At 38.9% G+C, this 17,291-nt stretch overlaps 1 protein-coding gene across 2 annotated transcripts in view; it reads left to right on the plus strand.

Annotated features, from left to right (window-relative positions):
- Window positions 1–17,291, plus strand: part of RRAS2 (RAS related 2) — an 81,125-nt gene that overhangs the window by 45,796 nt on the left and 18,038 nt on the right. For both annotated transcript variants that reach the window (XM_065592136.1, XM_005309600.5), the window contains exons 2-4: window positions 8,518–8,605; window positions 9,756–9,858; window positions 11,683–11,791. In XM_065592136.1, coding sequence (XP_065448208.1) covers window positions 8,518–8,605; window positions 9,756–9,858; window positions 11,683–11,791 — 300 coding nt within the window. The remainder of the gene's footprint in view (window positions 1–8,517; window positions 8,606–9,755; window positions 9,859–11,682; window positions 11,792–17,291) is intronic.

Consider the following 17,291-nt stretch of genomic DNA (forward strand, 5'->3'; position numbering starts at 1 on the left):
TGAGCTTAACCGTTTTCTCAGGCACTGACCTCTGTCAAGTTGAGGTGCAGCACTTCTGAGTAGTGTCGCTGGAAAGAGCTGTTCTGGCCAATGCCTATTCACATAGGGTTCAGTGGTGGTGGGAGGGAGGGTCTAAGGTCTCATCCACATGGTTTTGTACCAATTTTAATAAGATGTGTTCAGAAACCAACATCTTTTAAATCTTTGCAGCCCCTAATGTGGCTGTGGTTATCCCAGTTAAGTTCTTATAGTGGTATTGCTTATTTTGGTAAATTTACCCCTTCTTGATAGTGTGCTTGGAGGAGGAGGATTTTAGTGGCTGTTGCCTTTCAGGGAAGGGAGTGGGAGTTGGCATTGTGGTGCTTCCCGGAGATATCCAGCATTGTGAGGTTCCTCGCTACCACTTGCCCTTAGTGTGAGGAAGCCTTGTTTGTACCTGCCAGGGTCCAGCTCCCTGACTCCATTGGTCATGAGCAACATAAGCACTTCTTTCTAGGCCTGGGCAGGTCAGTCTCTCTCTGTCTGTCTATCTGTAGTTAGCAGTGGGCACGCTCCAACCTCTCAGAATCTCCCTGGAGTATCCAGCCCCTACTCCACTGGACACTTGCAGTGTTCACAGATTTGCTGCTTCCAAAGAAGCAGTACACCCCAGCTTACCAGTTCACTGCTTCATTTTTGACACACAGCACTTAGCTACGTTTATAGTGAAAAGAGAAAGTTTAACAGAGATTCAAGTGACAGCATATGGAAGTATTGCAAACAAATGGTCAGTAATAAAATAAAATTGTAAGATACATTCTAGAACCAAGATTTACATCACTAGATACTTTCCTGTCTATAGAGCATTGCTTACCCAAAGTCCTTCCATTGTTTTACAGCCAGGCTTGACTGTGACCCCCTCTGTTCGTGACAAGTCACACTGTCCGCTTGCCTCCTCAGTAAATGATCCCAGGTGTCTGTTTTCACTCCCAGATATATCAGAACAATTCTTTGTCTTTATTCATAAACAAAATATCCTCCGGTGGTGGTTTTTTTCCTTGATACTCCTTTGTGTAGATTTCACAATCTCTTAATTAGTATCTGGCTCACTATAAAAATAGGCATACACTGTGAGAGACACAGACAAGCATCTGTTATCTCCTGCCTGAAACAAACCTGTCCAAGACATGTCATCACCTGGTTATCTGCCTAAAGAACATAATTTTCAGTACAGACAAAACTCCTTAATATTATCTGAACATGCATTTTGCAGTGATTATGATGACCCATGGACTTCTGACTCTCGGTAGATACTTCACATGCCACCCTTCAGTGAACTATTACGCGTATATCTGACCCACCAGATCCCTATAAAACCCAGTACACCCCCTGTGCCCTCTGCCAGTTGGCACAAGGGCTCCGTGGGTCACAGGCTCTTGTGCTCTTCTCCATCAGCCCTTTTCACAAATAATAAGCACTTCATAAAGTTTTTGTTCTTTATGGGTTAATGATACCATTAAACCAGAGGATGTTGTCAAATCCTCTCCCCAAAATATCTTGTGAGAATGAGTTTATGGCAGTTCCTAGATGCTGAAAAGGCACTCAAGGCCTCTTTAAATAGAAAGACAAAGACACTTTTTGGGTGTGTTTAGGGAAAGCAAAAAGAGCAGAAGCAAGCCACCTTAGATCTGGTTGGTGACTTTGTTCTGCATTGCATCCCTGAAATGAATGAGTTCACAATTCTTTAGAGTTTCCTCCAGTTTTGTTCACAGATGCATCTTGAATAAAGAGCTGAGAGAATATTGTCACCTTACATGGGGCCTTGGAGCTGCCTACTATTACCTTTCCTTGTTGTATCTGTAATTTCCAGATATTCAGTTCTTAGTTTCTAAGGGTATGTCTACACTACCCGCCGGATCGGAAGGTAGCGATCGATCTATTGGGGATCGATTTATCGTGTGTCGCGTAGACTCGATAAATCTATCCCTGATCGCTCTCCCGTCGACTACTGAACTCCAGCTCGGCGAGAGGTGGAAGCAAAGTCGACGGGGGAGCCGCGGCCGTCAATCCCACGGCGCGAAGACGCAAAGTAAGTAATTTTAATTTGATCTAAGATATGTCGACTTCAGCTACGCTATTCTTGTAGCTGAAGTTGCGTATCTTAGATCAATGCCCCCCCCCTGCACCCCCCCCCCCCCCCCGTGTAGACCAGGCCTAAGACCAGAAGGTACCACTGTGATGATCTAGTCTTGTGCATAACACAGGCTATAAAACTTCCCTGAAATAATTCCTGTTTCAACTAAAATTCAGTAGTGCCTGAATGCCATCTTTTTATTTGTTAGATAGAACTTACGGCTTGTGAGATTCCATATTGGTGGGGCCTTGGGGTGCAGAAAAAAACCTATTGTGCAATATCCCTGCTTCTCTGGTTCATAAATTCAGAATCTCCCATACATTTTTGTTCCTATTCCCACATGTTGGAGAGGGTTTTCAATAATGTTAACTGAGTTTATGGAGGGGTAATTTGTGGTTTCTTCAGTAGGTTGTATTCCTTCATATTTCTTTACAAGCTCCAAGTGAACAATGGCAGCTAGAGGGATAGATGAGGTGATGTTAAAGAGCTTTAAAATTATTTCTGTTGCATCAATAAAAGCTTGAATAGCACACTGGTAGTCCTGAATTAATTTTAGTTGTGGAAATAGTTAAGAACAGAAGAGCTATTAAGTAATTACTGGTCCTAATTTTCTGTAACTATTGTAAACCATACTCTTGACCTTTAGTTATATTTTGAACTTACAATTTAAAAGCAAGAACCCTAGGTAATAGCTTCATTCTAGTTAACCATTTATGGCGCCCTCCTTTTTTTCCTGATTGAAATCTAAAATTCCCTTTGTGAAGGTAGCTGTTGGTATGCTTTTTTAGCAACCGAATTGCAGTATAGGCTGTCGTGATTTTGTGCAGAACAGTCCGATTCAACTGCTTCGTCTGTAACACTAAGAAATACATCAAAGTGGCAGTTTCTTTCACTTTTCTAACACCAGAAAATGTGAGCGTTTACTGCATAGTCCATTACATGTGTCTGTACTGAAAAATCTTAAAGAAAAATTGACTTATAGAGAATCTCCTACTGAGACTTGAAACAGTGTTTCCACAAAAAGCAATTTGCTCTTACCTCTAGTTTTGTCTAATATAGTATTAATAAGGGCTTCCTTCTTCTCAACTCACCTTTCTCATTCTGCTTTATTTTACACGGAAGTTATCCAGTAGCTTGTTGCCTTGGAACGTATTTATCATAAATACATCACTGTACTTCTCTGTAAGATAGAGATAAGGGGTTGCAATGAAAGAAAACCTTAAACAACCTGAATAGCGAGTAAAAAAAGAATAAATAAAAGAAATGGGTTGCTTAAGTTACCTGTTAGTTTTTTCTTTAATTTGAAAGTCTCTCTAAGCTACTTTTTCTCAGTGGAGGGTTGTAACCTCTTTGCATTCATTTTCCTATTGCCTTGTGCACTAAAGGAGTCTTAAGGCGTGAAGTGAGGAATTATTTTATCCCTTTGCAACGATCTCCTGGAGCATAGAACATTGACTATTCAACACTGAGACATTAACAAAGATGGTGAAGTTTTTTTGTAATGAAGCCAAAGAAAATCTAAGGGCAGGTCTGCGCTATAGTGTCACAGCTACAGGGCTGCAGCTATATTGCTATAGTGTAAATGCTTCCTATGTCAACAAGTGTCCTCCGCCGCCCGCCCCCCCCCCCCCCCCATCAGTGTAGGTAATCCACCTCTTTAAGAGGCGGTAACTAGGTTGACAGAAGAGTTCAACCTCGCTGCACCTACAGTGAAGGTTAGGTCAATCTAACTACGTTGCACAAGGTGCAGAAATTTTCACAGCCCTGAATGATGTAGCTAGCTGACCTAAGTTTTAGATGTAGACAAGGCCTGAGACTTCAATCTCTTCCAGGTACAGTTCTGAGTTGGAGATTACCTCCCCCAAGCCCACACTGCCTTTCTCCGAAACATTCAGCAGACATAGTGCTGAGAATGATTGATTGTTTATACACTATATTTCCTTCACCTCCAAAATGTTTTCCTTGCTCTGTAGCTCAACAGTGGTGATTTCTTTAAGCTTTCCTTATCTGAGAGAAGAGTAAAAAGAAGAACAGGAGTACTTGTGGCACCTTAGAGACTAACAAATTTATTAGAGCATAAGCTTTCGTGGACTACAGCCCACTTCTTCGGATGCATATAGCTTTTTCTAAATATCTTGACATCCATCACAGTGCTCAATACTGAACAATATGGTATTTAATATGCTGACTTGAATTGTAAATTCTTGTGAGCTTCCACTCAAATGTCAAGCCTTTGTTTCGGAATTTGACAGGCATCTAGTGGTGTAATGTTAACTACAAACTCTGATCGTTTTTGAGCTGTGTATGGGGGGGGAAAGGCTGTCTCCTGAAAGAGGGAAGAAAATCCTCTAAATATTAATCTTTTCTGTCTTGACTCTGATTTGACTCATTTTTCTTTTCTATTTAGCTCACTAGAATATTTCCTCTTTTGCCCCGCTTTATGGATATAAATTGTAATTATGCTATATGTTGGAGGTGCTCATTTTTATATTTGTATTTGACTAAATGACAAGCCAATAATTTAATTGGATTTATTCACATAGTAAAGTTGCATCTAAAAATGTGTGGGTTGTGGGTTTTTTTAATCTTCCCCTTTTTTTCTTTTCTCTTAGAACTTATTTCCCAGTATGTAATCCAGCTAGGCTTTTCTCACTGTCATAGTCCTAAAATTGAATACCCACTTCTGAAAACTTGCCTGGCTTTTGCAAAGTACAAAGCTGAGACAGTTTTGGTACTATCATATTTTTATGGCCTTGCATGAATTTGTGGTATGGAAACTATAGATGTGGCAGACTTGATTATATAGGTGATGTTTCTGTCAAATGCTCTAAATATCTTTCAGAGTAGCAGCCGTGTTAGTCTGTATCCGCAAAAAGAAGAACAGGAGTACTTGTGGCACCTTAGAGACTAACAAATTTATTAGAGCATAAGCTTTCGTGGACTACAGCCCACTTCTTCGGATGCATATAGCTTTTTCTAAATATCTTGACATCCATCACAGTGCTCAAAACCAGTAACATTTTAATATATGCAAAGTAAAAATACCAAATCCTTCTATTCTTGCAGACTTTTGATTATAATTATGTTGCGACTTTCTGTTTTGAAACTAGGGACAAATCTGTTACTTTGTTTGAAATTCTTACCACCATTTCATTGACCAGCTCTAGCAACTCTAGGATTCTGGTCAGGGACTCAAAATTTGGGAAGGGGGCTGCATTTGTGTCAGATGTACCTTTTGCTGTCTCCTTAAAAGTCCACCAAAATTTGACAGTTATGACTCTGAAAATTTTGTTTGCATGTTTCAAAGTTTATAAACCTCTGAAAATGACCCTCTCAAATGAAAAAGTGCAGGCAACCACAACTATAAGTGGAGCATGCAGGAATGCTGATAAATAATTCTGCTAAGTACTGTATTATAAAATGGAGTTAGTGGTAGCTGGTTAATATGTTAACGGTCTCTTTTATGGGTGTATATAAATCTTGCATAGGTCACTCATTTTTACCATTGTAGTGAAATCCAAAATGGACATAATACCATTACACAGCTTGATGTAGTTGCAGCTTCTGAGGGACATAGCCAAGTACAGGGTAATAATCTGATCTGAAGTCTTTTGGCAGATCAACAAGGAAATGAACACAGTACACTCTTCATGTATTTTGAATCTGGCAGTCTGTTTCCATATTGCCCCTCTCTTTTTAACCTCCTTAAATGAATATCCTTTTTTTACACTGCTCATAATTGATTATAGAAGATCTTAATTATTTGGATGTGCCAATATGATTTTTCTGTATGTCCATGAGGCATAGGTGGTGACATGGCTTGATGCTTTGTCCATGGGTGGGAACACTGCTAATATCCAGAACAGAAGGATGAGAGGCGATGGAGCTAGAAACTTGTGAGTGGTTATGGGAGATGTATATTGTAAAGTTTTGGAAATGTCCGTTGAGCAATGTACATACAACTTAAACATAATTTGTCATTCCAAGTTTAGTAAGTTGTTTTCCCTGCCTTGAAGAGATGGCATTATTTTAGGTTGTGAAATCTAGACGCTGCCCAATAGTTCAGGAATGGAAGGGTGATGAGATTTGGTGGAGGAGGAAGAAAGAAGGGATGGTTTATTGTTGGATAAATGGAAATTTTTATTCCAGACCCCAAGTGCCTTAAATTCCATTGCCTTTCGATAGACTTGTCTCCTAAGTGATGTAGGTGCTTTAGAATGTTTCTCCCTAAGGAGGAGAGAACAAAGGTGCTTATTTGGAGATGGCTTGAATTGTATAGAGCAGCATGACAAAAGGAACAAAGTGAAAATGGGAGGAAAAACTAAAGTAATGTGAAAGGATTGGTAAGAAATGAAGATGATAGGAGGCAAAACTACGGGGACCTTAAAGTAGAGAGGAATGAATTTGAATTTGATTACTTCCTTAAATTTAAGGAATTAAAAAAGGGATATATGCATGTGGAAGGGAATTCAATAGTTTTATTGTACTTGTTAGGAGGCAATTCCACTTAGAATTACTTTATTGCCCCTGTTCAGAATGTGGAGGTGACAGAACTGTGGTGGATATATTTCAATGGATAGTTGATATCTACAGTGAAAAGTGATCAAATTACAATGCATATACTGATCTCTGGGTAGTTAAAACCATTTTCTTGTATGTTTCTGATTTCCTTACTCTTATGATAAGCATCAGACAATTGTAGCAGTAGTTGCAAATTAAATATATCTGACTTTCTCTAGGGACCATGATAACATTGCTTTTATACATTTGAACAGTGGGAAGTACTGTAAACTGAGGAAGTGGCTGTGATTGCATAGCAACATTGAGTCTGCCTTGAATTAGAGCTTCAGAAGAATGGAAAGAATGGCTTTACTGTTACTACTGCAAAGGAAAATTATATTCTTTAGGGATTGGTGTGAATGTGGGATGACAATTGGACTAGAGTATACAACACTCAAAACAGTTAGAAACCAGAATTTCACTTGCAGTTTAAATGTTATAATTGGTTGGTAAGTCAAAACAATTTTAATGGCTGTATTTTAGTAGCTGTCCTTCTATGGTACAATCCTCTTTGTTTTTGCAGATTCTGTGATCTTTGTCAGCTACTGATACTTGTAATTATAGTGCTTAATATGTCTTCTCTTCTCCTCCTTTTAGTATTCCTTATAACCTCATCTGATGGCTGGGCTTACTTCTGTCAGCAACACACACACAAAACTGGCTCATTCCTCTCTTGAATTGTCTAGCAAGGGAAATGGGCTTAGCCCCATAGCACTTACTTCAAACCCTTCCCCCTAAGCAGGTTTCAGAGCTTAGGTTTCAACCCCAGTGGGAACATTGACAACTGCTTTGGTTTAGCCCCATATAGTCCAGGTCAATTGACAGTCTCTCACTGCAGGTTTTTTGCAATGTAGATGTTGCAGTTTCTGTGGTGATATGGAGAAAGTTAGAGGGTTGTCTAAAACAATGACTGTTGAGGCTTTTGGATGGTTCACATTTTAACTACAACATTCTTATGTTGATGTATAAGTGAAATAGTTGTAGCTTTCATGCTGACAAAGCCGTGTTTGGAGGGTGTACTTTTAGATTTAATTTTGTTTGAATTATGGGGTTAAAAGAAAAGGATGCTGCCTGTGGTGGCTGTGAATCCAGAAGTAAACAAAGGATTATTCCCTATTGTTGTTCTAAATGACTATTTTGTGTGATCTACAGGTTCATTCAGCTTCTAGGCAGCAAGTAAAAGCTAACATGTAGGCTGTGAAGTGCTTAAAGAATTTACTTTTCACTTAAACAATAGAATTGATTTGCATACTCAAATAGGTGCTTGTCCATTGATGCACAAACAGCCAATTAACTTTTTAAATTCCAAAAATGGTGCAGAGTTTATTTTTAAACTTCAACAATGGTGGTGTAGGACTGGCATAGCAAAACTATAAAAGCACTGATGTGTTGTCTGAAGGGGCAATGAAACGGTCTAAAATACTTGTATAATTTTGGAATATTTCTCTAGAAAACCAGCTAAAACTCATGTGATTTGACCGAGATAAGAGTAATAGTGTAAATGCTAATTCCTCCAGTGAATATTTAATTAGTTATAAATGTCCTCCCCAAAACAATGGGGGTTAATATGTATTATCACATTCATGACAACATGTATCCATGATTCATAACAAATGTTCCCTCTGATATGCTGTTTGCCCATGTCCATATCAAGCCATTACCAGAGATTGCCAAATAATACTTAACCTTTTTAGATGTATTGGCTAGTCTAATTTGGATGAAATACTTCTGAGTTTATATCATTTTTTGAGTGCAGAAAATAACTCTGCAGAAAACAGTTTGATAGACTACAAATACTTTAATGCAGTAAGTTAACAGTGTATTGTATGTATGTTTTTCTGCAGTCCTACTTCGTCACGGATTATGATCCGACAATTGAAGACTCTTACACCAAACAGTGTGTGATAGATGAGAAAGCAGCACGGTTGGACAGTAAGTAGTTTTTTTTTTAAAGCATAATTAAATATTGATATTTAAATGGTCTGTAACTGTTATTTATTTGAACTTGAATTTTAAGAGGGTGGTACTGGATCAAATTGTATTGTGCTATGTATTTTGATTTATGCTTTCATGACTTCCTGATTTAAAACTTATACTCTAGTCTTAATTGCATATTCATTGACTATCAAAGAGCTAATCAAACTTAAAACTTTCTTTAAATTAACACTAAGCCTAAATGCCTAATGTAAATAATGTATCTGCAACTAAATAAATAGCTTCTGTTTTTAGAGATTCTGAGCACCTGCAGCTTCTATTCTCTAGAGAGATCCTCTGCATTAGGAGCCTTATTTTTGGGCCTTATTTTCTGAGTACAAGACTACCAGAACTTCCTTAACTCTTATGAGCAGTGGTTCTGGGATACAATTTAATAGCTGTCATGTTTGCCACCCGTGCAGAGTATAAATGCTGCCCTCCAAATATTCCAGTGAGATCCCTCTTGTTAACAATCAATGTAAGACTCCCTAGGTATGCACAATAGCTATTTTTGCCTGGCATGAACTGGTGAAAGGGAGACCATTGTTTCTTCAGGTTTGGTTCATGCCAGACTTAATGCTTATGACTGGATCACTGCGCTGAAGAGTCAAAAAACCTTGAGTTAGGAGTCTCACCAGCATCTTGCTAAACTCCAGGAGTAAGAATCTTGCAATATATCTTCATTGGAAGAAAAACTACAGATAAGTAAAAAGCAACAGAGGGTCCTGTGGCACCTTTGAGACTAACAGAAGTACTGGGAGCATAAGCTTTCGTGGGTAAGAACCTCACTTCTTCAGATGCACTTCTTCTTGCATCTGAAGAAGTGAGGTTCTTACCCACGAAAGCTTATGCTCCCAGTACTTCTGTTAGTCTCAAAGGTGCCACAGGACCCTCTGTTGCTTTTTACAGATTCAGACTAACACGGCTACCCCTCTGATACTTGACACCATACAGATAAGTAATTTTCTATATGCTGGGGAAGGTCATAGTTTATAAAATAACATCCCTTTTAAAAAAGAAGCTGCTGTGCTCCAACTATTTCAGGAGGAAAAGTTTCGCAAACTTGGAGCATGAAGTATAGTAATTTAGTTTTTCTACTTCTGTTCAGTTCTGGATACAGCAGGACAAGAAGAATTTGGAGCTATGCGAGAACAGTATATGAGGACTGGGGAGGGCTTTCTCCTTGTCTTCTCAGTCACTGATAGAGGAAGGTAAGCCTGAAATCAACTATGAAAGCATGTGCCGGTACTCCATCTGTTTGCTAAGTCAGTTTCTACTAGAATAACCACATGGTCCTTGTTGCAGAGACAAACTGTGATGCCATTGCTTTCTGGTCTTAAGTGGCTAATTAATATTGAGCTGAGGGGTGAAGACATTGTCTACTTCCCTCAAATTGTGGTAAAGAGGGAGTTGGGGGTAATACAGCTAGACAAAATTCAACTGTTAATTGTCTACATCAATAGTTCTCAACCTTTCCAGACTACTATATCCCTTTCAGGAGGCTGATTTGTCTAGTGTACCCCAAATTTTACCTTACTTAAAATTACTTGCTTACAAAAACAGACATAAAAATACAAAAGTGTCACAGCTGACATGTTACTGATAAATTGCTTACTTTCTCATTTTTAACATATGATTATAAAATAAATCCCGGCCCCCAGGTTGAGAAACATTGATATAGAGCAGTATGAACAAGTCACTGTATGAAATTTCAGTTTGTACTGACTTTTAGTGCTTTTCACATAACCTCTTGTAAAATTTGGCAACTGTGTAGATGAGTTGATGTGCCCCCTGGAAGACCTCTGTGTACCTTCAGAGTTGCATGTACCCTTGGTTAAGAACCACTGGTCTACATTTTATTTCAGTTTCATTGAAGCACCTACCCAATGCTATAAGTGATTTTAAACTATAAATAGGAAAACAAGAGCGGGGGCAGGGGGAAGGGGACCCAAATACCTCCCCCAAATATTAACTTGAACTTTTAAAGTTGGCTCGGTATGTCATGCCAGGTTTATTGAGCAGTTCTTGATAAGGGCGTGTGACATCTGTGCCTTCATTGATTGCACTGGTAGCTTTTTGTTTTGGTCAGCCCTTTCTCCTTCCCTTTTCCCTAAGGCAGCTCTATTCTCTTTGCTTCACTCCTCGGCCCCTCTGGGCACTCTGCACTCTGTCTGCTCAGCGTTGATGTGCTTGGTGCTACTAGACTTGCTGCTGTCCTTTTCTGGCGGGCAGCAAACCTGACCATTAATTTACTTGGATAGCGCTTCCACTTTTCTTCTGTTTCTGGGCAATAGGGTTATCCCCAGCTGGATGGGTTTTTATAATTAAAAGCAAAGGTTTAAAACACTAGAAAAAGCTGTAGAGGCTTTGTTGGGAAGACCAATTGGCTTTCTTGGATGTGATCTGAAATTTTGGCCTCCATAGTCTTGTATGGAATGGATACAGTGTATTTTTGGCTAGTAATTTCAAACCTGGGTGCCTAGAATTAAGAGCCTAAATCATATTTGATTTTTTTAATTGTCCTATATGCTTTGAGTGTAAGAATAAAATCGGTATCCTTCCTAGCCATATGGAAACTAGCAAAAGGCTCTTGCTGCCTAAACACAACTTTCTGTTGTCTTAAGTGAAGTGCCTTTCCAACTTATGTATACACATAGCTGATATTAATGTTGAGTTGCCATTCAATGAAGAAAATAGACACCTGTAAAGTTGCATGTACCCTATCCTTAGGCTAAGCAGGGAATACTCCGTTGCAACTCTCTAAGAGACCAGAATAGGTCCTATAGATTACACAGTACTGATTTGTGTTAAGAATCATTTTAACTGGATGAACTAGCTCAGTGGTTCCCTAATCATGGAGCCATCGTGACCCAGGATGAAACAATATTTTATTTTAGGACTCTTACAACCCTGTCTCTTTATCCATAAACATGGAGGGTGGTTGTAATCCCACTCCAATTTTTCATGCCCTCGTAGATCAAGAACCAATGAACAAGTACATGCAAATCTTCCTTCCTTTTTTTTTTTTTTTTCAGTTTTGAAGAAATCTACAAGTTTCAAAGGCAGATACTTAGAGTGAAAGACCGTGATGAATTTCCTATGATTCTAGTTGGTAACAAAGCAGATCTGGATCATCAAAGACAGGTAAAATCTTGGCATTTTGTATATCAAGAATCCTAATTCTTTGTTATGGTTTTTGTAGAAATTGTTGTCAAGAAGATTAACTTCAAATTTTAAAATTAGTAATTGGAGCAGATGACTTTTTCACAAAATATTTGTAATTAATCACAATGGAAGAGAAATACAGGAAATTCGATAACTGCTATAGTTGAGAGGTTCTTAACGTTTCTCTTTAGGGAGAACTCTTTCTGGATCAAAATATTTTAAAAATGTTGATACAGCAGCTTCTTTTATTGAATCTTGGAAGTGAGGCTGAGGCTAAATTTATTGAGAGATCTAAGGCATGAGTATGTCTAATTCTCCTACTCTTAAAATTTTCCGTAATATATTACTCATCAAATTGGTTTGTGCCAAGCAGAAAATTCTATCACTAAAAGGTGTGGTGGTTACTCTAAAAGTTTTACTCAGTGCATTTCTTATTGTAAAAGCAACAGTAATTTTGTGTATAACTGAGTTATACACATATAAAGCAGATTATGCAGCCATGGTATCCTTTAAAGTCTGGAGGTACGCAGAATTAATGTAGCCCATATTAAATAGATTGAAAACTGATAAATTGTGGAAAAGTCATTATAAATGGGAGCAGTTCTCAGATGTTCTCTAGTGGGGTCATGGGGGTATCTATTCTTGTCCCAGTGCTATTCAATATTTTACTATTGGTGTGGAAGAATATATAAAATCATTGCTGGTAAAATTTGCAGGTGACTCCAAAAATAATGGAAAGGTAAATAACAGGGACAGGCTAACTGTATACAGACCAAACTGGATCACTTGATAAGAGGTTTATTGGGACAGCCAAATGCAGTGTCATACATTTAGGACCAAAGAATGACCATAATACAATATGGGGGACAATATCTTGGACTGTAGTGACACTGAAAAGGACTTAAGGTATTGGTAGATAATCAGTTGAACATAAACTCCCTATGCAGTTCTTTAGGGGTGAGAGTGAATGCAATCCTTGGATATATAAGCAGAGAAATATATCAAGTATGAGTCAGGGGAGGAGGTGGTATTTTTGTATATGTATTAGCAAGACCATTACTAGAATATTATGTTTGGTTCTGGTGTTTTAAAAAGGATGTAGAAAAACTGGAAAGGGCTCAAGAATGTCTTTGCGTTTGGAAACCATGCCTTAAACTAAGTAGATTGAGCTTCTTCAGTCTCTCACTTTATCAAAGAGAAGTTTAGGAGGTGACTTGATCAGTGTCTATAAGCACCTATGTGGGGAAAGGATTTCTAATAGGAGACAGCTCTTCAATCTAGCAGAAAAATGTACCAGCATTTTCCACAGTTTGAAGCTGAAGCAAGACAAATTCAGGCTAGAAATGAGGTGCAACTTGTAGCAAAAAAATTAAAAAGCTACATCCTAGTACCTTCTGGCTATAAAAATTGATGAAACTAAACTTCTCTATCACTTTGTGGGCTTTAAAGGTTTGAAACCACTTCCATAAACCTTCAAAATGTCGCTTTTAACTTTGTTTTGGTGGCAGAGAATTCCTAATTTCTCATGTCTATAAGCACTTTATACTATTTTATATTTGGAGTTTTAGTTACAGCTGAACACTGTGGTTCACATAAAATGGTTAACAATGTTGATATTTAAGAGTAACACGGTTGGTATCTGAGGCAGTATCTATTTAGATGAAAGGGCACTTCACGCACCACAGACCTACTATTTCATGTTCTGTACACTCAGGCAGACATCAGTGCCTCAGCTGTTCTGTTTACATTTCCAAAGTAGTCTTTGCCATGATAAAAACTTTCTGATGGTTCACATAAAATGAACCCACATAAAATGAACCCTTGTCAGTGGCAAAGGTCCACACTAGTATGGACCCTTGCCACTGACAGCATTATGTATTTGATATCTTTATTCATTTTAGCCTTAGTATCTTTGGCTTTTGGCTTACACAATCAGGTTTTGCTTTGGTACTACCAATATTTCAAGGTCTTAAAATAAAAAGTTCATTAGCTTTGGTTGTGCTTATTTTTCCTGCATCTTCATACAGTGGGTACTATTGAAATGCTATGCAGAGACAGAGTTCTGAGAATCCAATTAATCAATGACAATTCTGTAAGAAATAACACAATTAAACTGTTTAGCTGCTGTTCCATAATCCATTGCTGAAATCAAAACCATGGTGTGTTTTTATTTTAATTGATGGAGAGGGTACAAGGGAAGACCAGCCTTGTAACATATTGACCTGTTGCAAAAGACTTTATAGGCAGTGCTAATGCAGTTAAACACCTGTGTGCACTTGCTGCAGGTCCATAGGGTGGTGTGATTCACAAATATAATGTCCACATTGGCTGCATGATGAAGGGGGAAAAAAATACTATGCGTTACAAAGGGATATACAAACATTAAACCATAAAATGCCCCTGTGAGGTAAGTAGTGAGATTTCAGCAGTATTACTGGATCCTTGTATAGTTTTGGGGGTTCCAAGACAGCCTTATATATGCTTAATTACATTCCTCCCCTCTTGTCATTATTTCTAGGCATTTGGATTTAAGAGGATGGTGTTAGTATTGGCTAAAAAACCAAGTCCTCAGACTGCTACTTCAGCCAGTCACAGCTTGGTAAAAAGGACCTCCAGTTTGGCACAAAAGACTTGGTGAACACTGTATCCTCAAAAAGAACAGGAGTACTTGTGGCACCTTAGAGCCACACTTGTGGCATCTTAGAGACTAACAAATTTATTTGAGCATAAGCTTTCGTGGGCTACAGCCCACTTCATCAGATGCATGGAATGGAACATATTGTTCACCTGTACATCTACCAATGTGATGTATGCCATCATGTGCCAGCAATGCCCCTCTGCCATGTACGTTGGCCAAACCGAACAGTCTCTACGCAAAAGAATAAATGGACACAAATCTGACATCAGGAATCATAACATTCAAAAACCAGTAGGCGAACACTTCAACCTCTCTGGTCACTCAATAACAGACTTAAAGGTGGCAATCTTGCAACAGAAAAGCTTCAAAAACAGACTCCAATGAGAAACTGCTGAACTTGAATTAATATGCAAACTAGATACCATCAATTTAGGCTTGAATAGAGACTGGGGAATGGCTGAGCCATTACACACACTGAATCGAATTTCCCCATGTTAAGTATCCTCACACCTTCTTGTTTACTATGTTCCATTCTATGCATCAGATGAAGTGGGCTGTAGCTCACAAAAGGTTATGCTCAAATAAATTTGTTAGTCTCTAAGATGCCACAAGTACTCCTGGTCTTTTTGCAGATACAGACTAACACGGCTGCTACTCTGAAAACTGTATCCTCAGCTGCTTGCTTTTTATAAATGCATGCTGTATAGTAGTTTCTCATAAAGCATTGTTTCAGTATAACTTAAATAACATTGATTCCCTTTAAAAAGGAGGAGAGTTGAACAAGGCACTAGATGTTTCAGCAGCTTTTTCCAGTAACATGATAGGGGCAGCCTTATCAGCTAATCCCAAACTAAATGGGGTTAGGTCTTCATCGGCCCCTGGGTGGGAGGCTTTCAAGGAAGATCCAAGGTGCTGCACGGAAGTGGCTTGTGGTTTAGTAGGTGGTAGTTTTCCTCTGAGTCAGTACTTAACTAATGCACTAGCACAGTACTCTGTTGCCAGAGGTGTTATCTTTGGAGTGAGACTTAAAACAGAAGTCCTTGTGATTCAGTTTAGGTAACAGAATTCTGCCTGCCTAAATTCCCATTTTCTATTGTAAACTTTTGTGTACCACTCTCATTTGTTAAACTTCTGCCACATTCCACCAAAAGATGGCTGCCCTTTATTAGGGGACAAAGTGATTGCAATTAGGGAAGAACATGCACTTATGTGGGAGTTTTGACTTCTGTGGATTAATTAGCTTGCAATGCAGTCCTTTTTAGATTTGTTTTTTAGCTGATTTAGCAAAATAGCAGAACTCCATTCTTTTCATAAATATTTCTTTTAAAGCTTATGTAGCATTAGATATATTGGGAATTCTGTATGAACTTTAGTCCTGATACTGCAGGGCTGGCCAATCTGAGCCTGAGAAGGAGCCAGAATTTACTAATGTGCCTTGCCAAAGAGCCACAGTAATATGTCAGTTCCTCTCCCCCTCCCCCCCTCTCCCCCCGGTTATCAGCTCCTCCCTCCCCTGCTCCCAGGGCCTCTGGCAGCACCACTGATCAGCGCCTCCCCCTCCCTCCCCGCATCTCCTCATAAGCTGTTTCATGGTGTGCAGGAGGCTCTGGGGGGGATGGGAGAGGGAGGAGCAAGGGCATGGCAGGCTTGGGAAGGGGTGGGGTGGAGGCAGGGCCTGTGGCAGCACCAGGGGTTTAGCAGTGAGCATCCCTCGGCACATTGGAAAGTTGGTGCCTATACCAGGAGCCGCATATTAACTTCTGAAGAGCCGCATGTGGCTCCGGAGCCACAGGTTGGCCACCCCTGTGATACTGCTTTGTAAGGAAGGGAAGATTATTCCTGTTTTGTTTTGTATTTTTAAGATGAAGAAACTTAAGCAGGTGTTACATGACTTGCCCAAGAGCACACCGAGTCAATGGAGGACTAAAATTTGGGTTGTGTACAAAGGTGAGAAGCAGAAACTCCCATACAGTAATGTTTGAGTACTTTAGGACCAAACGTGGCTTGCATTTGTCATTTTCTGTTTGGATATTGAGCTCTGAAAGAGAACATACGCCAGATACAATTAATTAATAATAAATTATTGTAAAAACAGATTTTTCCTCTAATGGGCCAGTCCAGAGCTAATGGTGTACAAACAGTCCCCAGGGATCATGACATTTGAAAGATTGGCTAAAGCTCCAGGACAAGGTCTGCAGATGATGGCTCTGCTCCTCAGGCATGATGGAGCTGGCCACAGCAAGGGTAAAATTCTTTTGCGCTGGAGATGGAGCTTTCTTCTTGCTGGTCTAAGACAGTGAATGAATTCCCACAGGAATTCAGTGCCTCAGACCACCTCATCTGCTGCTCCAAATAAAATGAACTACTCTGGCCTTACTTTTGCTAAAAAATACTTACTACAGTGCATGTAGAACTTACAAAACTATTTGAAAATTTTTAACATCGAAGCAACTTGACAGTGCTCTTTTAAAATTAGTCTAGAAGCAAAGCACTACAAGGATTATTTGGGGATTAAGCAATTACTGTACATTCATCTGCTGTTGCAAAATATATTAAGTACAATAAATACTCTAGTATTGCTTTATCAGACTTAAACATGCAATTTTTTATAGATTTTTAAAGTAAAAGCCGCTTATTGTGGAAGCTTAGATCTATACTTTTGGTGATGCATTCATACTACTGATTGAGTCTCTTATCCTTGTACAGTCTCACTGAAGTACAAGATGTTCCAGTGTTTTTGTGCAAATTGTAGCCTTTTAATTAAATTTAATTAAATATGCAGGATATTTCTAATAAAATGTCATCTTGTATCCCCTAGGGCAAAATTAGTCACCATCTTCT

This window comes from Chrysemys picta, chromosome 4, assembly GCF_011386835.1.
Source record: "Chrysemys picta bellii isolate R12L10 chromosome 4, ASM1138683v2, whole genome shotgun sequence".
NCBI classification, from domain to species: Eukaryota; Metazoa; Chordata; order Testudines; family Emydidae; genus Chrysemys; species Chrysemys picta.